General features: G+C 46.1%; 1 protein-coding gene across 1 annotated transcript; it reads right to left on the minus strand.

Moving 5' to 3' along the window:
• Nucleotides 1-11,732: 11,732 nt before the first annotated feature.
• On the minus strand, nucleotides 11,733-19,546 carry LOC121833493. Its single transcript, XM_042286825.1, has 4 exons — nucleotides 19,495-19,546; nucleotides 15,725-15,843; nucleotides 15,514-15,633; nucleotides 11,733-11,768 (listed from the first exon to the last, which is right to left on the minus strand). The coding sequence occupies exons 1-4, from the start codon at nucleotides 19,544-19,546 to the stop codon at nucleotides 11,733-11,735; spliced, it is 327 nt and encodes a 108-aa protein (XP_042142759.1).
• Nucleotides 19,547-22,398: the final 2,852 nt, after the last annotated feature.

Consider the following 22,398-nt stretch of genomic DNA (forward strand, 5'->3'; position numbering starts at 1 on the left):
CGACTGTTGAAGACGAAGAAGACAAACATTTTGTTGTGCGACGATCCAACTTTTTACTTCGTCGCGCTCATGCATGGAGCAATTCCCCGCTCTGTGGGACCACAGTCGCCACGACTACTCAAATAATCATCTAAAGATGTCCCTGTGGCAGAACATCTTGGCCCAAGGCGCGCCGGGAGCTGTAGAAACTGCTCCTCGCTGACGCGTAGAAGCCGGCGGTACGCTTAGGGGTCCGAAACCAACAGCTCCGAAAAGAGTTGACTATGCAGACCACGATCGTCCCTGCACATGCAGGGCTTCATGCAGCACGCCCTTTTCGGTTCACTTAAGTCCTCCTCGTCCTCAATAGTCAACGCCAAGGCCACAGCGGCCAAACGTCTCTTTCGTTCAACCTCTATCTTGGCTCCTCACAAATAGCCTCAAAGCAGCTCGCTGCATGCGTTTGGCGGAGCTGTGAGGTCGAGGGTTAGACCGGCCAGTTCACCCTGTCGTCTGGTCTTTTGGTCCGCCGTGTGGATGCTCATTGCAGCCGGGCGGCCCGCGGGCCGCGCATCACGTGATCAATCGGTCCGCAGCCCAGTCCGTCGTGTAAATACACCTGTAGCAGTGGGCCTGCTGAAGGCGAGCCGCGGGCTGGGCTTCATTGGATGTACTGCGGCCACCCGTGGGCCGGTTGGAAGACCTCTGTGGATCGAATTTGGCCCGCTGATGGGAGTTTGGAGACCCGTACGCGGCGTTTAAACTGCAATAAAGAGTTAATTTTCGAAGTCGCTTTCATAGCAGTAAGCTCATTTAACTTTATTTCAAAATATGATACTGGTTTTCCCCTTGAAAGTTTTTGAAAGAGATCACTGCCTACTAATAGATGGAGCAAGTCCACATTGGACGCGAAAGTTGGGATTGACAGCGCTTAAAAATGATCCTTTATTTTCGAAACCCAAACTGTCGGGGTAGTTATATTTTTGACCTAAATAAAAGAATCGGGAGCAATTATTTTGCGAGAATCTGTTCAGCTGTCATATCTTAAACGTTTTGTTTATTTTTCTTTATAGCGGGATATTTCTCTGGCCATGACAACTTAGAATAGATCGCGAAGTAAATCTCGACCCAGGCACCACATCAGTGTTGTGCCTACATTGGACCAACAATGGCAAAACTGGCTCCAGATGTTGGTCAGAGATCGGCATTCTGGCCAAGTGCAACTCCTTCCATTGTTGGCCCAGCCATTAGCACCAACGTCGGGCCATCGTTCCACCAAAGTTCCAGCCATCATTGGCACCAAGGTTGGGCCATCGTTCAATCAATGCTCCAGTCATCATTGGCACCAACGTTGGGCCGTCGCTCAAACAATGTTCCAGCCATCATCGGCACCAACGTTAGGTCATCGTTCAACCAATGTTCCAGCCATCATTGGCCCCGATGTAAGGCCATCCTTTAACCAACTGTCGAGCCATCATTGGCACCTTTGTTGGGCCTTCGTTGAACCAATGTCTCAGCCATCATTGGAATCCACACTATGTCATTGGCTCTGCCCATTTTGGCTTTCACACTCATTCAATGGATATGCCATCACTGGCATACAAGTTCATTCATTGAACAGACCGATATTGGCAGTCGAGCTAATTCATTGGCATGTCCCAAAGTTAATGCCATATATCTTTAATGCTGGCTATGCAATGATGGCATTGCGTTTAAATCCTGGTTATTCCAACATTGGGTTTTAAGAACCCCTGGCCTGTTTTGTATTAGTAGCCCACTGCAAGAAAAGCATTCTGGCCACAAATGCCAAGGTCCCCCGGTGCGTTGTCTATGCAGAATTTTATCTGGCGAGCAAATGACTAATTCAAGATCAATTATTACTTTTTTCGGAACTTTTAATTAAAGAGACTAGGGAGGAGGATCAGCGGGGAGCCTATGCCTGGTTCTGGGGAGGGCCCTGGCGCGAGTATTGGGGCTGAAGAGCCATTACGGCTTCCGAACGCCTCTTCCTGCCGCCTCTCCTGTCGCAAAAACCCTGGCAGCCACTTCAGCGTCATTTTTTAAGCTGTCAATTCTTCAATTTTTATCTTCGCACAAATGGCATCTACGAAAAGATCAGAGGGTTGAACATCAACGCTTTGAAACCCACATTGGTGTTAGTAAAGCACACTCCCAAGCAGCACATTGTGAATAGGCAGAGGCTCTACATAAGTTTTTTTGTTTACCTATAGCATCGCGATGTTCTGAAGAACTTGGCTCACAATGGACTAAAAGTTCTTCCGCAACCTCAACCAAGTCGTCGCGAAGTCAAGGAAGACTGGCCACTATTAGTTTTTTTAACTATGTAACTGAATATATCATGCACAAGCAAATTAACAGACGCGATCAAGCCACGAAAGGAGGTGCTGGCTCACTTGCTCTAGCTGAAGCCTAGCCGCGGCATCCTTCCGCTGACAAATGCTTGCTGAAAAGAATCACTCTCGAGCTTGGATCTGGCACTCCTCTGAATTATTCGTTATCTCTGAATGTGTGTCGTCTGGAAGGTTGGATATCTGAAACCTATTTAAAATGTCCCGTACTGAATTAACCTATATAATACACGAAGGAAACGTGTAAAGAAAACGTACTCGCGCATTTGATTGTAAACAGGCACGAAAACAGACACAAAATATTCTCTTCAAATTTCGTAGAAGTTTATTATACACAGCATGTTCCGTAGAGAAGTACAAACGTGCAAGCGATCTGAGAACTGTAAAGAGGTACTGTTAAGCTTTTATACTACTGAAAAGATTGCAAAGCAAACAGAACCGGGGTAATTCTAGGCCATACTGTCTGTTCTCCCAGCAGGTGGAAAAAATATTTTCCCCGAAATTCTCCTGACATACGCCTCTCATTGGCAGTGGCAAGCAGTTCATCGAATGACGTTTCATTGGCAGATCGTTTTATTGACACGCTGTTTCATCAGCAGATTGTTTTACAAAATAATATGGTTAGCTTTTTTTCTTTTCTGGTACCGTGTTACCCCAAATTGTCGCAGCAAATGGCATGAAGGGCGGGACGCGTGGGTTAACATTCTTGTACTGAGCCGTTGCAGAACGTCGCCGCGAAGCTGCATGGACGGGTGTGCCGGCCCGTGTCACACCCGCAAAAAAAGGAAGTGGATATTCTGAAGCCGAAACAATATCCCGGGGAAACAAATGCCGGCAGTTACCCCCTATTAGGTCTCGTATAAAACGAATTGTGAAAACAACTATTTGAAGCTGTAGAGTGACTCCCTGGTAAGGTGTCCGTCGTTTATGCGGAAGGACTCTGGTTTAATCGTCAGAGTTGGATAACTTTTTTTTTCTAGGAATAAGCCGATACCCCACGGCATCTGTTTATTACGATTATGACTGAAAAAAAAAATTAATGCTGTCAACGAAACTTCGCACAATTAAATCATAGCACACTTCCTCTCGGGGGGTGAATGGAGGACAGCGAGGCTTGGGCCGCCGACTGGCCGCTGGGAAGCGGCGTGCAAAGGTGGGACAATTGGGTGTATATTTTTCAAATGAGCAGCAGCAGACTGTGATACACGGGCCGTCCGAAACTGGCGGAATTTGTTTTCCCCGGGCTATGTCCTCCCTTCACCCCCGGGAAGGGCGCAGTCACATACCATTTAATTCAACGAAGATTCGTCCAAAACAATCGTTTTTTTTTTCAGAGTTAAGCATAAAAAGCATGCTGTAAATATCGTCAAAAGCTTAAACAAATGTTCTAGAAAAAAATGAGACCACTCTGGTGCATTGAATCAGGGTCCCGCTCTGTGTGAGACAAACACCTTATCAGTGAGCTACTCTACAGCTTCAGATAGCCGTTTTCACAATTCGTTTTATACGAGACCCAATAGGAGAACACTGCCGGCATTCTTTTCCGGGCTGCCGGCAGAATATCCACTTTCGCGAAAAAAGTTCCCCGTAGCCTGCGATTCGCGTAGCGAGTGTCGGTGATATGTTAGTGTCTACGAAACGCGTCCATTAAACGTGTGTCCATGAAAAGTTGTCTATGAAACGTGTTTCCACGAACAGCCGGGAGAACAAGAACGTTAGTATTCTACCGGGCGTTGCATGATTTCAGGCAGCTAATGGGAGGCGACTCTCAGTATAATTTCGGAAAAATTATTGCCTCGGCTACCGGGAGCAAAGACACTGCGCAATTCTGTAGATAGTGTGGAAGAGTACCCGGAGAACAGCGGTCACTCTTTGCCAATAAGTGGTTACAGTGCACTTACCGAAAAATTAGCGGACTTGAAAGATCGCTTGTTGCCGACATACGTCTAGGACTTTTCAAACTCTGAGCCACACAGGCCGCAGCTAACAGTTCAGTCAGGGCTAGGGAAAGGAATGTTGGTAGGGGGAAGCAGAGGGGTTGGTGGAGAGGTGAGGAGGAAACATTCCCCTCCCTCCAGCATTTCGCCTGCATCCTGCTTCTTCAGGATCCCCAGGCGGGTGCGCCCACAAAAGGTTCATCTTCGAGGGTCATCCGAACAATGAGCATAGCGAGAGGATTTGTTTGTGAATACTTTTGTGAATTCGTCCCAAAGTTGATAGGGCAGTGAATGCTATGAGAGTAGTCTACCAAGCAGTGCCCTTCAGGTAGGTGCCGTGCTCTGCCTTGTAACCCGCTTGGAGGCTATAGTCACGTGACCGCAACCGGAGACACGCATGGCCTAAAATACGCATAGTGTCTACTCTGCTGTCAATACCGAGTGAACAGGACAGCAGCACGCAGGCTACTCGGCCACAACTTTTCTTGACAGTGCAGTGGAAGGCACAGGCCCGCGCACCCTCTCCCATTTTGAGCGTTGAATAAAGCTGTGCGCAGACTCTCCTCCTTTCCACTACATTGTCAAGAAAAGTTCTCGCCGAGACAGTTTTTGGAGTCCCAAAGGAACTGCACTTCCCAAATGTTAAACAAAAATGGGAGGTATGATGACGCTATGTTTTACGCCGTAAAACCCACACTTAAACTAAAATGCAAACATAGCCCCGTCTTCTTTCTGCACACGATATCCCCAAATAAACTGAAATTACGAACAAAGAAATATTACTCTGAAATAGGCCGTGCCGTATATTTCGCAGCACGCTGATAACATATTTTTTGTTTCGCGAAAGTTGTGTGCATGTAACAAAAACTATACCATTTCTTAAACCATGTATTCATTAATGAAACACGGATGCAAAGATTCCCAAAGCTGAAGATAAAAAAAACGCGAATCTAACAAAACGATGACAACAAATGGAGGGGTTCAGGGCTCGAAAGTGCTAACGACTTATCGTATTGCAGAGTAATAAAAAAAGAAATATATCTGCAATAGCGTCTGCGTATTTGTGGAATTTGCAGAACAGCGAGATAATAGGACGTCCCTAAGGTGGCGCAAAATTCACGATTGAGCAATTAAAGATTTGTTTCGGGTGTTAAAATAATTTTTAATGTATATTTCGTCGTTCTCGACGTGGGCGTCGACGGACATAGCGCCGCTGCTTGCGTTTCTGTCAAGGTGAGAACTAATTTTTACACGTTGTAACGACACTATATCGCGTTATAGACTCGTATATTTGGCCCGCATGCAGCCTTGAGCGAGCTGTTTCGAATGTCGGTACAAGACAGCAACGGCGTAGCCATCGCGGCATGAGAACCGACTGGGCCTCGATCTGGCCGACCGCGCTCGCTCTGCTGAAATATCAGCGTGGGAATTTCGAGCACCGTTAGCTCACTGGTGTTACAAGAGGCTGCTTTGTCGTTGAGACTTTGCAAAGGCCTGCAGAGCCCTTTCAGTGATTGGCGCATCTCTCGCGCAGCATCGTAATCTTTTTGGCGCCTGATAGGCCAACAGAGCCGCGAAATACGTAAACCGTTGCGACGATGCGTCATGGTGAAAAATAAACAGAGAAAATTTATCTCGCAGGCTTTTCCAGTTTCAGATCTGGCGATTTGAGACATAAATGCTGTAAATGAATTGGAGGGATCAACTTGTTGACAGTATTTTTGCGTTCACTCGGCTCGCACTCTACACTAATGAACTGATCTTTTGATTTTGGAGGCTTGAACCTTTCTAGAGAGCTTCGTGAGAACGCCAGTCGTTCCACACCAGCTCGGAGCACGTGGAGCGAAAGCTCGCGCTGCAGAACCCAGGGATCCTAGGCTCAATCGCCACCCCTGCTCGTTTCAATCTGGACGAGCACCGTACTGGCGTGCGGTCGTATATCACTACTGCACGTTGCTAAATTGCTCATCTACAGCGAGTTACTCGTGGCAACTTTGAAATGGCTGACCAACTATATGCTCTATAAATATCCCCACAACCTCAATGATTAAGACAAGCTAAAACTGCGTGTGACAGAAGCTTTTGCTGTATGAGCCAAAAGCTGCAATACAGGAGGTGGAAAGCCTTGGTAGGTAGGAAAGATTGCATGTTCTATCTTTACTGAAAAATATACTGGTTGAAGTTTATAGTTAATTAAAGACATAGTTAAAATGGGGAGATTGTTGGCTGTACCATATGGTTGTGCAGGAAAATATATCGGGTTTGTTCGGATGTTAGTGGACGTTAAAGACCCTAGGCTAGCAGGGGTACTGCACTGGCTACATTTCTCACCTACAGCTGAGACACTTGATGCCCGCTTAGCCTAAATTCTGGCTGCCTAAACACACACACACAATACATAATTATTTTAGGGCTACAAAGTGATGTGACTGATAACTGTGTACATATTGCATAACACGGCAGATGAGAAATATAGTGCAACTAAATTCTGGCGAAGGGGATCCAGCCAGGAAGAGGAAGGGCGAACCAACCGGGAGCGAGCAGCTAGTGGCAAGGGTTGAACAACCGAGTCTGGCGTGTTCCGTGCAAGTCGACTCCGACAATCATCCAGATGAGTGTTTGAGCGACAACCAGACAAACTCTTTAATGACCCGAGGCCCTTGCGGGAATTCTCGGCAGCGACCCAGGGCACCTGAAGACGAAAAGCTGGAATGATAATTCACCCGCAGGAGCAACTCTTGGCAGTGACTTGAAGGGACTCACTCAACTATTTTCACTTCTGGCAGGTGCCCGAGGCATGTCCATTTTAAGATTGGTCGGTGCCCGCAAGACGTTGAATCCAGCACCTGGATTCGACGACCAAGCAGATGAACAACTTCGCCAGAGCTTCGGGAGGGTGAGAAGACCCGGAAAATAAGTTTACAGAAACTGAGTAGGACTCAAGTTCATTTGCACATTTGTATATATTTTTACCGATTTCTAAATATACTTTCTTTAATCCTACATCGGTCCGGCAAACTCTCTTTTTTTTCATTTGATACGGTGACTAGACGACATTGTTCATGTTGAGAGACTGCGTCATGACTGTGAAGGCCTAGGTAAGGCCTAGGTTGGTTGAAATATTCAAACGATGTTGCACTGTTTGAGGAGGTATGCAGTCAACCCGCATTATTCTAGAAACAAATTTTGAGTTGCAGATTTTGTGATACTTTACAAGTGCATGACAAAGCTTCGATAAGCGTCCCTAAAGTGCGACTATCTTATATTTCGCATATAACCGTGTTAAGGTCCTCCGCAAGCGAACCTGTGCGACTCCGCGGTACTCCTGCCAGTCAAATTTGGCGTTGCAGTCTCCCGCGGTGTGGAACCCTTCTGATATGTCTCGGAGTTGAGCGAGGTTGGCTGCTATCATAGGCAGTTTCCCGGATGTGCGCTACTCGCTGCCCAGCACCAGCCTAAACAACTGTTTTTGTGGGACTGGTTCAGCTGGTCTGGCATTGTACGTACCTTTCGAACACGACATTTAACGTTATAAATGAAAACAAGTCTATCGTCTTTTCTCCAGCTAGGCTTAAAGGCTTCACTAGTTCGGCGCACAATACAAACAGTATCGCCTACATCAAACTAACACTGGCATTCTTGAGTACGGCGTCTTTCATTGCACGGAGATGCTCAAGACTATAAAAAAAAATGACATGAACTAGAAACCACAAACCTTTGGAAGTGTGCGAGATAAAACCCGCGCGCACATCAGCGTAAACACGTCCGTCCGCGTCGTCTCGGCCGTGCAATCGCATCTTTGGACGTTATTTAACGCTAGCGCAACGAGTTCTGTTCCTAATTAAAAACATCGCCAACTATTTTAACCATTATTGCACCCCGCGGAAGTGCCTTTTACAGCAAATTTGTAAATAGAAAGAGGCTGCTGCCGCTAAAGGAAACAGCCAGTGACGTCATAGTCACGTGGACCAATAGGAGCTGACATGCTTTTGCTTTGTTTCTTTTTGTTTTTTCCTTAGCTCCACCCCCCTGTAATGGGTAGGATTTCGAAATACGCGCACGGGCATTAGTTGATCGAGAGCCACACGAAGCGCGAGTGCGATACCTCGTAGCCGCTGTCGACAGGGGGTGTCTGAGCGATTCATTGTCGCTCACGGAAAGTGGGCGTTGTGTTCAATAAAGCCAGCATGCCAGTGTTTGCAAAGTTATCACTTTCTTATAAACGCTTCTGATGCGATGAAAATCCGACCGGCATTGAGCAGGCCGAGCGAGACTTCGGCGACAATCTTGGCTGCTCAGCCTCCAGCGGTTTCGGCCTTACTCGTATTACTTGCGGTGCTGGCGCTTTGACATAGAGATCTTTGGAAAGTTGCTTGCGCCTACAGTAGACACCAAATGAGCGTGCGAGCCATATGCTCTCCCTCCGCCGAGAAGCCGCGTACGGCTCGCCAGGCGTTTTAATCGTATCGCCTGTCGCATACTGGCCGCCATATTGTTTTTAGGGCGTTAGCAGTTACTCAATTTTTTTCACCTCCGGCGGCCGAAACCCTTACCCGAATGAAGGCGGTAGCCAGAGGACGAACCATTTACACGAATAAGGGTATTAAAAATTCAACTGTGTGGGAAATACGCCAAAAACGCAGAGAGAAAGAAAGAAGCCTTGGTAGATCTGATCTAGTTTGACACATGGTTGAAAAAACCTCGAGACCGTGGGTAAACAACACAACACTAAAAACTCTCAAGAGACTTTTTAGTGTTGTGTCGTTTACCTGCAGTCTCGGGATTTTTTCAACCATGTGCAATGTACACCAGCTCGTTTGCGCCCTTAAATTTTGTTCACTAGTTTGATACCTCGTCGCCACTTTGTTGTATATCTAAGGCCATGGAGTAATCGTAGTCGTTACGAATAAGCATATAGTACATATAGAAACAACTACTGCATTTACAATCGGGCAGAGCCGTATATGTAGAGAGTTTGGCCATTCGTTGGGAAGTATAGGAGACAAATGAGGAGGCGCATTGGCCGAAAGCGGACTGGGCTTGTCCCAGGGCGTCTTTACAAATTGGAATGCGGCCATCTAGAAGCCGGAAAAAATACCGTGGCGGTGGTCGCGAAAAGCAAGCCTAATAAGTCCGCCGGAGTAACTCTCGGGTGACTGAAAATAGGGTGCACGTGATGTTTCAATCACGGTCATCAAAAAATCCCGGTGGAGGAGGGCGGCTAGCGGAACGATCGACATAATCCGTGCGCCAAGCGCCGAGGGCCGGGAATCTGCCGTCCAAGTGGCCGTCCAAGTGGTCGCACTCTGTCCGAGCAAAACAGAGTCGAGTGGCACATTTCTTTCTTACATCTTTCTGCATGATCATGATCGAAACATCACGAGCTCTCTATTCTCGACCATGGAGGCCATCCACCTTTACGTGCTTATTAACACCATATACCAATATATACATTTGATTGAAACAGTTTCTCCCTATACCTCCGCTAGGATATTCTTTTATGCTTCTTGTTGGCCAAGAGAGCATGTCAAGCCCACTTTTTACGTCTCTTGCACGCCCTGGCTCTGCCTTTGCCTTCCATTGACCAAACTTTCTGTATACATGGCTCTTAATCAGGGTACTTCCGGTATTGACAGACTGCAGCGTTCGGCTGGCTCGCTTGCTCGCGTCGGTCAGTTTGAACTTGCTTCTACCTCATCGTTTTGCGTACCTACCCTTGGACTCTATAAGAAGGCCCCCCCCCCCCCCCCCCCCCAAATATCGCGACACGTCATTGTTTCTAAGGTGTACAAAAACTGGCTGCGAAAACCGCAATTGATGGTTCTCTATGAATTGCAGTAGCATTCGTCATGAGGCTCACGACGCAGCTCCCTGCGAACACAAGAATGCAAATTTTGACTGAACACTTTATTTTACGGCTGGTTTAGGATTGAAATATTGACGTCAGCGTGACTGCAGTGCGCCACTTGGAAATTGAGCGATTGCTTTGCCTTTGTGTAAAGGTTGTGGGCACCCTGGCTGCTTCCCATCCCAGTTGCCCGACTGTGAGGCAAAGGTGCCGAACTTATCTCGCGTGCGGCGACGTCACGCAAGCCATGCGCGCATCGGATGCGTCGCCTTGATAAGGCAGATCACAGACGGCGCACGGGGAATCGCTGCCTGGACCCAGGCGCCGCTGGTAACCATGTTAATCGTCTCGTCCATGTGCCATTAGATGTAGTTGCTTGTTGTTGAAACCGTTGGCTCTGTGTTATTCCTCCGGGTTGGGTACGCAGCAAGGCAAACCGACCACAAGCTTTAAGCTTTCGTCTCTGTGTGATCGCTTAATGATGAAGCTGTTTGCCGACCATCATTGCAACCTCGTGTGTCTTTCTTGTCCTGTCTATCTGTAATCTTTTAATGTTCAATCTAGTGCCACTAAAAAACTACACTTCAGAGTAACGGTACTTGTCCATATTGTGGCTTAAAATCATAACTGCCAATTTTCTGAAGCTTTGTCTGAAATCTCAGAAAACGTATTTCTGCCCTCCTCAAATGTTTTAACAGCTCGTGACAGAGCAAAGAAATATTACAGGAGCTTCCTCACACCGAATGTAATGCTAAGGAAGCCGCACTATTCAATCAAGAAAATCGGCAGTTGCGTCTGCTGTGCACAAGCACCAAGATGGTGGCGGCCTCATCAATTCAAGGGTAGAGTGGTCGGGGAAGGGAGCGCCGACACTCTAAGGGCAGCTCATTTAGTGGCTCTAGTTTAAGCTGTTTCACCACCATCGTTCACCATGCACCAGCTAGCTCAACTCAAACCGATAATTGCCTCTTAGCTTGGGTGAAAATGTGAATGTGTGCATACTACCGCTTGTCTATGCTTGTCGTCCTCGACGTTGTCCTGTAGAACGACGTCCAGGAAGACGTCGTGAATAACCTCTAGGGCGATCTCAAGGACGACCTTTAAGACCACCTGAAGGACGCCGTCTAGCACGGCGTCAAGGACGACGTCTGGTACGACATCTAGGACAACCTCTCGGGCGATCTCAAGGACGATGTCTGAAACGACCTCTGGTACGACCTCTGGGCCGATCTCAAGGACGACCTGAAGTACGACCTCTAGGACGACCTGTAGGACGACGCGCAGCGCCAGCGAATACGGATGTGCTGCCTATGCGGAGGACCTGCGCCGCCACGAGGCGCCTCCGCATATGGGCGGCGCACACGCGCGCCGCTCATAGGCACCGCGCTTTCAAGATCAAAGAGCGTATCGCGAAAACCGGTTGACATAACTACAGAATGCTATCACATTAAAAATTATGCATCGCATGATAATTATCACCACGTTTTGTAAGAAATTGTAAGAAAATCTTTATTGACTGCAGCTCTGTTTTTTCATCATATTACTAAAAACCCAGTTTTTCGTTGAAGTATTTGGCATCGGCCTGGATACTTGACCGCTTCATGACTCGTAGACGCATTCTCCTCGGATGCATATCTGAAAAAAATTGCATCGATTTAACTTGCACAACTTAATTATTGACATCTATGTTCCCAACGACAGGCTTTAATTCTACGAAGGGCAGTCAAAAGTAATGATTAGCGTTTTATTTTTTTTGTTTGTGTATAATTTATATGCTCTCATGGGGGGTTCGATCTTTTTATTTCATGTTCAATTTTTGCTGAATTATTTGATGCACAACAAGCCACACCTTTAATATAATATTGATGTTTTTTTTGGCATACTAAGACACCCTGGGCATCGTTGGCTTTACGCCGATTGCTTGTTCCAAATCGTTTGCCTGCCGAAATATCCGCTGAATTTTTTCATTTTTATTTGCTGATACTATTACCATCGACCATGTTTTCCTCTAAGTCTAACCTACCGTCGTCCTTCCGGGAAATCCACCTTCCTTTTTCGCAATTATCATGTTATGGCTTGGAAAAGTTCTCAGCATACATTGTTTATAAAAGAAGCTCTAATGTGCTAATTCGAGCAGTCGCCCATAGGTTAATTGCTTACCCATGATGCGAATGCACCTTTTAATGCTAAATTTATTTCAATGCGAGCGAAGTTAAGATTTATGTCACGTCACCGAATCCGTACCATATGCCGTTGTCTCCTAATTTTTGCGGGCTAGCAACTCGTCAATTTAAGGTTGGACTGTTTCCTGATGCATATCTATTTCGAGAGTATTTTTTCACTACGTTTTATATTTGTATTTCTGCATCGCGGTACAATGTGTGCACCTCTATTTTGTATGTCTCCATTAAAATACATATTCGGATGTATTCCTGGTATCACGATACTATAAATTTCCGACCGTTGCCTTATAAACATATGCTCAAGCAAAGCCTAGGGTCTTAAACTAGACCTCCAAGCAGACCGCCTTACGCACGTTCACCATTCGTTTCGTTTCACTCCACCCCGAAAAAAGAAAAAAAATTAAAAATGAGGGAATTCAAGGCTCTGATATTCTCCGTTGTTGAGCTCAGCGCACGCAGCGTAGCGCAGAACGTAGACCTTTTATTAGCCGGCGAGCTGGAACTCGATATCTGTGGCCAATCAGTAGCTGTGTGCTCTGCGCTACACAGTGTTTGCTACGCTCGACGTCGGAGTATAACAGAGCCTTTAGGAGACCTTATTCTAGAGCTCTATTTGCAATAGAAGAAGCTCGTCCCGTCACTTCATAGTATGAATTAAGCCCGCGCCCGCTGCTTTCCGCGGTGTACGTTCTATTTAGAGAGTTTTAGCAGATCGTACGCCGTCAAAACCGGGTCCAGCGGAGCTCTAGCGCTCGATCAACTATAATTTGTTCACCCTTAAGCTGCGACAAGAAGCTCCGCCTTCAGCATGAGCTCGCTGGCTTTCGCAGTTCTTTGGTTGTGCGGGCCTGCGCGTTCATACTTGCTTTAGCAAGGGCATAAAGCTCACGCTGAAGGCGGACCTCCTTATGTGACCTTGAGGGTGAACGGAATATAAAACTCCGTAAAATAGACCTTTAGTAGATCTAACGCTGTGGAAAGCGGGCATGCTTCGAAGTAAAGGCATCAGCTTCCGCGATAAGAGTGTAGTACCTCTAGTATACTCCCCACACCCTTAAGCTCAGACGGCAGGATATGCCACAACCACGCGAGCTCGAGGTCGCTGTTTTGAAGCATTCTTCCTGAGAAGGAACACTCGCGCTATAAATGCATGTATCAAAGCCAGGAACGCGGGCTGTCTCTCACTTGTACTTTTGGCTACAGTCTCAGCTTAATTGCGAACGGAGTAAAAAATACAGTCTTCTAAAAGTACCTAATCTCAGGTTCGAGCTTCCGCCAAGCCTCGTTGAAACTGTCAGGGGTTATCCAGTCGACCCCTTCCCGCTCCCAGCGTCGGCCGCCGCACCGGCGCGTCCGAATTCAACTGGCGTTGCCAGGTTAACTTCAGCAGTCGGTATTCGGATTATGATGTCAGCTGTGTCTGGCTTCAGACTGTACGTTAATGTGTAAATTCACTCAGCTGACCCTTCGTTGCCATGGTGACGCTGACCATAGCAGACGGACTTAATGGTGCGAAGGACACAGTGGGGTGGCGAGGTGAGGTGCGTGCAGGGTCTTCCGCCGAGATTTTCAAGGGCGCAGCGTGAACAAAAATAGTTAAAAGAATAGACTTAACGCGGATAGCTGACTTTCTATTTTTTATTATATTGACCAGTTTTGCACAAGAAGCAAGAAAAAAAAAACGTGTTTTTATCTTGCAATTTGGAAAAAAAAATGTTTTGAACCGCAACGTGGGGCTGAATAACCGATGTGCCGACTTTTCAGTCTTTCTATTGCTTGCCTTCGTTCTGCTCTATAGTAACTTTCGACATTACTTGAAAATTTACGTATGCTATGACTCCGTGAGCAATTTTGGTAAAGGGTCGAAAGTCATGTGACGGCAAAAAGGGCTCTGTGGCGTTGCATTTTTACGTACTTCCCTCCGGCGTTCCGATTGGCCATTGCAGTCAATCATTTGACTCTTCATCGTGTTTTGACGAAAATGTATACCTATAGTTGAAGTTTAACCATACCATGGGGTGCACTCGCTAACATCAGACAAATGTGGATATAAGCAATTCATGTTTGTATAACCTCTGCGAGACTAACTGTACCTCTAAATGCTTGGCAGACCCAGCAGGAGAGTAATTGCTATTTTGAGCACATGCTTTAAAACTTTTTCGCGGAATCTGTTTAAGGGCTTGGATCTCCATAGAAAGCGTGAATAAAAGCTATTGAAACCGCCACAAAAAATTTGGGACGAAATTCAAGAGAAAGTAACTTTCTCCTGAAATTAAAATACCTATCTTTTGTTTTGAATTAAGATCTTCTGAAATGAAAACAAAGATGCAAAGAAATGCTGATAGGATAGAAAGCAATCCCTAACATCCCCTGACGAGAATCGAACCCAAGACACGAACATTTCAATCCATATACACTCTTGCATTGCGTCGAGGGGGAAACTTCTGAAAGCGAATCCGTCACGTCGCTACAACTTTTTTTTCTTGTTTATTGATGTCGCCACAACAATATAGACTCATAAGGGGTGCTACGTGAAGAAAGGCTCCTCGTCTCTCACGCGCTGGGAAGAAAGAACATTGGAGCTCAGTTCCCTCTTCCTCGGCGTCTGGCTTCCCGCACGGCGACTTTGCCACGCGCTATTTGAGCCGTTGTTTCTTATTATTGCAAAGGACAGACCGCATAGGGAAATTTACAATTGAAATGCGCTGCAGGCTCTTGCAGGGCAGCACGCCAAGGATTGGAAAGTGTGAGTAACCGCGTGACAATATCACATGACAGTCTCGCGTGATTTGATGTCACGGAAAGGTTTCGAAAAAGCCGCAGAAGTGTGGGGAAGCTAGCAAATCCAACATGTTCTGGGATACCGACTTCACCCGTAGGATCAAGGTAAATCAAGCATATACGCTTCTAGTAGGAATTTAGGCATTTCATGCAGCGACAAATTAACCATTTCAACAGATGCATGCTTCGTGCAGTACTTGACAAATATGATGGTGCATGTCTCAGCTAAGATATGAAGACGCCGAGTTTATTTTCGTTTCAATTAAAATTACACTTTCCGTGGCATACGATAGAGACATTAACACGAACTTCGCTTCAGGGTGGCCAGATGGAACCGCAAATTTTCAGGGCCAGATTAAAATTTTGAAATTTAATGGTAGGGCATAAAATAAATGAAGTTTGGGTTTTTCACTTACCCCGCCAACATTGCTGCATGGTTCTCTGTTTGTTAGCTGTAGTTTAAAACGCCCTCCACCATGCTTCTGGGCACGACGGATGTAGCAGAAAACGTAGCACTCAGATACGTCAAGTGCAGACTACAAAGAAAAATGTTCTACAGCTTACAAAGGACACAATATATGAAAAATATTGTTTAGTGTTTCTTAAATTGTTTTTTTTTATACTCACAATAACCCTCGTGTGATGATGCTCGTAACAAAGCTCCTTTAACGTTTGAAGGAATTCTCCTTTATTCCCCACGAAGCTTGGAAGGTTTTCCTCTTCCACAGCACTGTTTACTACGTCAGCTGGAACAACAATGGTAGTGCTGTCATGTGCAGTTAATAAGGATTACGTCTCAAAACCGCGGTAGCCAATCAGAACCAGTGAGTGAGAACGTTATTGGCTGAATCGAGTGGTATACCAAGCACATTTTAAATCTGCGTGGGTATTTGACGACGGTAGCAAATATAGGGTGTTTGAAACGCTGAGACGTCTTGTGTGCTACCCACTTTTTCGTCCGTTGTTTCCGGTTTAAAAAACAAATGTGTAACATCAACCAGCTCACCTGCCTACTCACTCTATCGTCGTTCTAAAGTCGGCCGTAAAAATCGGCGACTGCGCGTAGCAATTTACACCTTTCATCAATGACCTATTTCACAATTGAATTTGACCTCGTAAAATTCCAAGGCGTATATCCCTTTCTGTAAAGGATAGAGCCAAAACACTTGCCAGGGTCAACGGCGGACGGCGACGCAAACGACCGAGTCGAGTGGCGGGGTGCGTTTGGCGCGCGAATTGATGGATGCATCGGAAGCAGCGTGAAAGATGCAGCCGACCAGCTGAAGAAAGCAGGTGCCATGCTGACGACATCCGTCGGTACTAAGTGCGCCATCGTTATGCAACCATGTTTTTTTGTTGTTTTTTTTTTACTTGAAGTTTTGAGATCATTGCTCGAATTTATTTTGAAATCAAAGATGCATTACAAAAAGATTATGTTCATTTCAATACACCACGGTATTCGCCGGCAGTCTGAGTATATATTTTACCGTTTATGTAGAGCCGTTTATGTAGAACTTGGTCATTATGTGGTGAGAATGGGGCGAATATAAGGGAACGCTATTGGCTGAAATTGTTTCAGTGAATTTTGGTGTGATGATTGACAGGTTTTGTGACCAACCACAAGCCACAAATATTTTCCTAGTGGAGGCAATGAGCTTAACAAATACCCTCCAGTCACATTTTCCAGCTAAGGATGTATTCAAGTATTTTAATTAGGCACGCTAGTGTTAAATTCGCAACTCTTCGTAACTGAAAGGGCAACGCACGTGACTGTGGCGTCGAGGCGACATTTAAAATGCACTCAATCTTTCTTTTGATTGCTGTAAGAAAATTTTATTTATATATTTACAAACTGAGTGGCGCGCAGGCCACACCGAGAGACCCTACATTATGCTTATCTAAACACGGATGTGGGGCGCAGTATGGCCTGCTCTACTCACTGTGAAAAACCTATATTGCCATCGTCGCAGGAATTCCTGCCTTCAAATTTCCACAGTTCATTCTCTCAGTAGTCCACTATCTACTCGCGCAACATGGGAAGCATGGGGAACATGGGCCTCAATCGGCGACGCTGAATCTTGGCCCTACATCTGTACTTCCACAGGACTCAGCGTGCTAGTATCACAACCAGTTTCTCAAAGCGATTGTGTGTACGCCTTTGGAAATGGGTGCCCATCCCAAACGGTCCAGACACAAGAGTGAAGAACGTACACGCAACTACACAAGTGGTGAAAACATGCTTATTTGTCTCTGGGCAAGTGCAGCGGGGAAGATATCTGTCGCGGTAACGCCTCAATGTTACAAACTTGCAACATTCCATACACATACGTCCAACCAGTGTCGGCAGCGTCGGCTGGTACGTCTGCGGTAAACATGCGATCTCAAATTACGTGGGAACTTCTTGTTTGGTTACGGACAGATACGTCAGCCGCACAAAGTGTTTCTCACATTCGCGACGCGGGACTCTCCTGAACGTATACAGTGGGACACTTTTCAGTCAACCGACGCTATTATCGCGACGACAGAAACCTAATAAAAAGAGGGAGTCTCCCCGGCAGGACACACGTCGCCAAGCACCTGGCCGCGTGCGACGTCACAAGTGTTGTCATACGTGACGTCACAAGGGTAAATTTAGCGGAAATATTTTCCGCCAGGATTCGCGGAAAAATTACCCCGCTAAATTTAGCGGCAATATTAACGTTGCGCATGACATCACACGTAACGTCATGCGACGTCACGCGTAACGTCATGTGATGTCATACATTACGGGTTTCCTATAATGATGTCACACGTGACGTCACACGTGATGGTAACGTCGTGACGTTACCCTCGTGACCCTCACGAGGGTCACGATGGTAACCCTCGTGATCCTCGTCAAGGTAAGCCACGTGACTTTCGTGAGGGTATCCCTCGTGACCCTTGTGAGGGTAATCCTCGTAACCCTCGTGAGGGTAACCCTCGTGACCCTCGTGACCCTAGTGATGTTAAGCCTCGCTGATCTCTATAAGAATTCCTGGATCGCATTCACCCATTCCGCGAATGCGGCCACTGGCGGCCATCTTTTTGGTAAAGTTATATTACCTCTAGCCAAGGTACAGCTGCTGCAGCCAGTATAATCCATCCATGGCATACAGCGTCGTGGCAGTTGTGGTGGCAGGCTGATATCAGAAAAGCGTGGGTGATATTTCGTGCTTGATTAAAATTGTTTGACAAAACATATTTTTGAATCCCGGCATGACCGGTAGCCCGATTTTTGAGGACCCGGTGAAAGTTTTACGAAATCGCGGCACCGAGGAAAAGTAGCACAGCACGCATCCAAAGTCGCATCGAAAGAAGCATCGAAAGCAGACGCCGGTACGAAATGTGCTTTCGATGCGAGCTGCGCTGCTTCCCCCGGGTGCTGCACATTCGTAGAACTTTTGCCGGGTCCTCAAAGATGAGGCTACCGTTCACGCCGTGTTTCAAGAATCTGCTTCGTCAAACAACTTCAATCAGGCACGAAATATCACCCTCGGTACAGTCTACTAGATCCACGGCTATTTTGTTGCAGCCTGCCGCCGCAGCCGTCATTGCGTTGTCGGCCATATTACTATGATGGTTAGAGATAATATAACTCTATAAAAAGATGGCCAACCGTAGCCGTATTCCCGTCTTTAGGCGGAGCTGGTCAAGCGCGATCCAGCAAATAGACATAAAGATCCGTGGTAAGCCTCGTAACCCTCGTGAGGGTAACCCTTGCAAACGTCCCGAGGGTAACTGTCGTGACGTTACACGTGACGTCACGTGTGACGTGATTATGGGAAACGTCCTATAATGCAACGCACGGTTACACCCACACCGACACCGACGACGCCGCTCAAGCAAAAAACGGGCGCCTAAGAGCTGCGCTATAAAACGGACAGCCGAACAGTAACTTTCACTTGATATGACTGTGAAGTCTTGCTTTATGTCATTTGGTATGTCCCGTTTTCACAGGCCTTTAGACTACGTCGAAATGCAGTAGCACTGCTTGTCCTCTATGAAGGATTCCTTATATATCCCCAGCCAAACGTCGTTCTCTTCCCTCCGGCGTACTCATTGCGTTGCCGTTCCTGTTTAGACTATGGGCAGTAGATTCAACTGCAGCGTCCCTACCGGCTGAGCGTAACACTGCACACGAGGAGCCAATACCATCACGTATAATATGTATATTTTTCACGCAACGTTTCATACCATAAAAACACATTTCTATAAATATTTTTGTTTAAACAAGGACACGAATTGTATTTCTCCCTAAAAGCGAAGAGTCGCGTACTTGCGTTTAAGCAATGTGCGAAGTGAAAATCGAGATAAATTTTGTCTACGCTGACATGCTACCAAGAACACCCAAACAAAGGAAAAAAAAATATAGTATTTACCGCACTGATAGGCCAGCACAAAGACCAGAAATACGCAAGCGATTCGAGCCATATCCTCTGTATCTCGTTCTAGAGAGGAAAAAGCGATATCAACTTTCAGTAAGGAAATATATAGAAAACAAATATTGCGTCATTAATTTACCATTTCCATTTAAAGTATTGGTAGCATTGGCACAGGTGGTATTGTTTTGTGTGGGTGTGTGTTCGTGTCTATGCGTGAACCTGTGTAACGAATTGCAAAGTTAGCACCATTGGGTAGGCTGTTGCATCAGTGTTTCTAGTACAATCGCTTCACGTTGAACAGTTTATGTTAACATCGAAGGTGTCTTCGCGTTTTTCGTTCCTCTGTCTTGTTGGCCCAAAATAGAGAGGCGCGTAAACGTGATCCAGAAAAAAAATATTACCCTCTCCGCTTGGCTCTAGTCAAATTCGTGCAGAATTATCTTGGTCGATTCCGTAAGGTATTTAATTTTAAATCTCTTAAACCTTTAAAAACTCTTTACAGTCGAAATAAATTTTCTCGTTAATGCCAGATGCACGCATTAAAATTAACGCATTTTTTCTTTCTCATAGGTGTTGCTAGTGGCACGCAGCACGTTGTTTCACAGTGCGCCAACACCAAGTCACGAATTTCTTCGAGGAGCGCAAAGACTCTGACCTCGCGCGCAATAACTGAAAAATAGCATACGCTAAGATAGCACACGCAACGTGTAAATCGCACGTAGTGTTCGGCGCATGCGTAATGGCGACGACGCTATTTTTTTATACTTTCACTGTGCGGTGAAACCCCATTATCTTACTGTTAACTTAGCACGGAATTTTGGGAGTCAAACACAATTTTTGGGATATAACATAACTTTGGGCGATGAAGTAAAACGTAAAACATTAGACGCAAAATAGAGTTGCAAAAATATTACGGTTGAATAAAAACTACAATCGAATGTTCCGGCTACAGCTGGGCTCCCTCACGGGTGGCAGCACACACTCATTGGCTGACCTACACTCTGTTCACCAATAAGCTGAGACTACGGTGGAAGCTACGTGAACGTCGGACCAATCAGCCACCTCCCTTTAGTCACATGCCCCGGCTCTCTCTCCGCGTGGGTAAGGCGGAAGCGTGTTGACGTGGCGAAAGAGGGGCGCATGACTGGTCCAACAAGAACCAGTCATGCGACCCGCAATATATAATTGCTCGACGACTTTTGGATCGCTAGCGAGCAATTATTTGAGAGCTACGCTCTAGAAATGCCAGTACCTTGCTTTTGAGTGGCCGATGCGCGCCAGCACACAAAAAAAAATAATTAAAAGTGAAGTTTGATAATTTCCATGAAAAGAGTGACGCCACCAGCGTCGCCGCGCTTAGACGATCGCAGCTAAGCAGACGGTGCTCGACTACTTCGATATGCTACCGACAGATGGCGCAACGTGAGAAACGAGACGCTGATGCAACTCGACCGACTATCTCCCCGTATATCGACAGGTGGCAGGCAACCCGGACATTCGAGCACTTAGAAAGCAAGGTGACACAAAACGCTTGAAAGCGAAACCTAAGTATTAAAGCAAGCAAGTCAAAGCATCAGAAAATATTACATTACAGAAACTCACGTCGCGTTCAGGAAAGCGTAATAAACACTTTCGTTAGACTGTTTGCTAGGGCCAAGACTCAACTCGTCGCCCCCGTAGGGCAGCTTGGTGCGTATCTTCAGCTCTTGGGGGCCCATTGACGAGGCTTTCCGTTCACGAAGTAGTTGAACGACTTTTATGTCCTAAGTCGTTTACATGTACATGGGCAAGGTGACTGGAATAGGTAGTAGTTTAAGATGCGCCCACGATGCCTGGAGACATTCGTTATTTCTTTGAGGAGTAATCGGTAATTATTTTCATCAAGGGGATCAGGAAGCCGAGTAAATCCAGTGTAAGTAAAATTGTGAACGTGCCAAGTGTTTCCTCGGCATGGAAACTGCTAAAGTACACGCTACTCATTGCGGGTCCTCAAAAATATGCAAAAACCGTGGTCAACCAGAAGCAATCTACTCCTCCGCAAGTTTAGCCATGTTTGTTTTTTGTTTACCGCTGAACACTTTGTATATCAAAACTAACACCACATTAATAAAGAACGCAGGTTAATCACTATAACGTGTAAAAATTGCATTCAGTTATCTTATATATATATATATATATATATATATATATATATATATATATATATATATATATATATATAAATGTTAGCTCTTGGCGAATATGCTGGGGTCATGGAGGTAGGAAGCTTCGGTAGGCGACATAACGCCACCTGCGGTTAAGCCGGGGGAGTCGTTTAGCTTGGAGGGACACTCCTTCGACGAGGACCAAAACCTAAAAGAGCTGTTGGACGAATTAGGCGAAAAGGAGAGCTGATTTGGAGCCTAAAGCTGATTTGGTTGTGTTTTGGGAATTCTTGGTGGCGTTCCGCCGACCGCAACCTTTAATTTTGGCTTCACTTGGATTTTTCTCTCTAGGATGACATGAGCCGGCATGGTCGCCTCCCCTTATTAGTATGTTCATGGCTGAGATCCTCAAGGAAAGGGTGACGCAAAGCCACGAAAAAATGTACTAAGTGTTTAGGATCCTACTCAAAAAACAAAGTGTACAAAAAAAAAAAGTGGTGAATTGAAGGAAATATCAAAATTTTAAATCCGCTTTAGCAGGAATCGCACCACGACCTTGCGATTGTGAGCTCGGCATTCTACCACCGTGCCATGTACATATCGTAAACTTCACTGTCGAAACCGGTTGCGGGTAAACGCAAAGCTAACTCGGCTTGTCTTTACTGCGGTGAACTTTACTAACTGTACAAATACCAACGCCGATCGAAGGCGTTATGGCGTTCGGCGTTAGCGTTCGAACAGTTTTGTGAGAAAAACC

Source organism: Ixodes scapularis, unplaced genomic scaffold, assembly GCF_016920785.2.
Source record: "Ixodes scapularis isolate PalLabHiFi unplaced genomic scaffold, ASM1692078v2 PGA_scaffold8__174_contigs__length_109621045, whole genome shotgun sequence".
NCBI classification, from domain to species: Eukaryota; Metazoa; Arthropoda; class Arachnida; order Ixodida; family Ixodidae; genus Ixodes; species Ixodes scapularis.

Excerpts from the sequence above, each read along its gene's own strand:
- LOC121833493 (XM_042286825.1), bottom strand. The coding sequence starts at position 19,546 with ATGGCTCGAATCGCTTGCGTATTTCTGGTCTTTGTGCTGGCCTATCAG. Across the intron at positions 15,844-19,494 it reads TGTGCTGGCCTATCAGTGCG|CTGACGTAGTAAACAGTGCT; the intron begins GTAAATACTATA and ends TTGTTGTTCCAG. Across the intron at positions 15,634-15,724 it reads ATCATCACACGAGGGTTATT|TCTGCACTTGACGTATCTGA; the intron begins GTGAGTATAAAA and ends TTTTCTTTGTAG.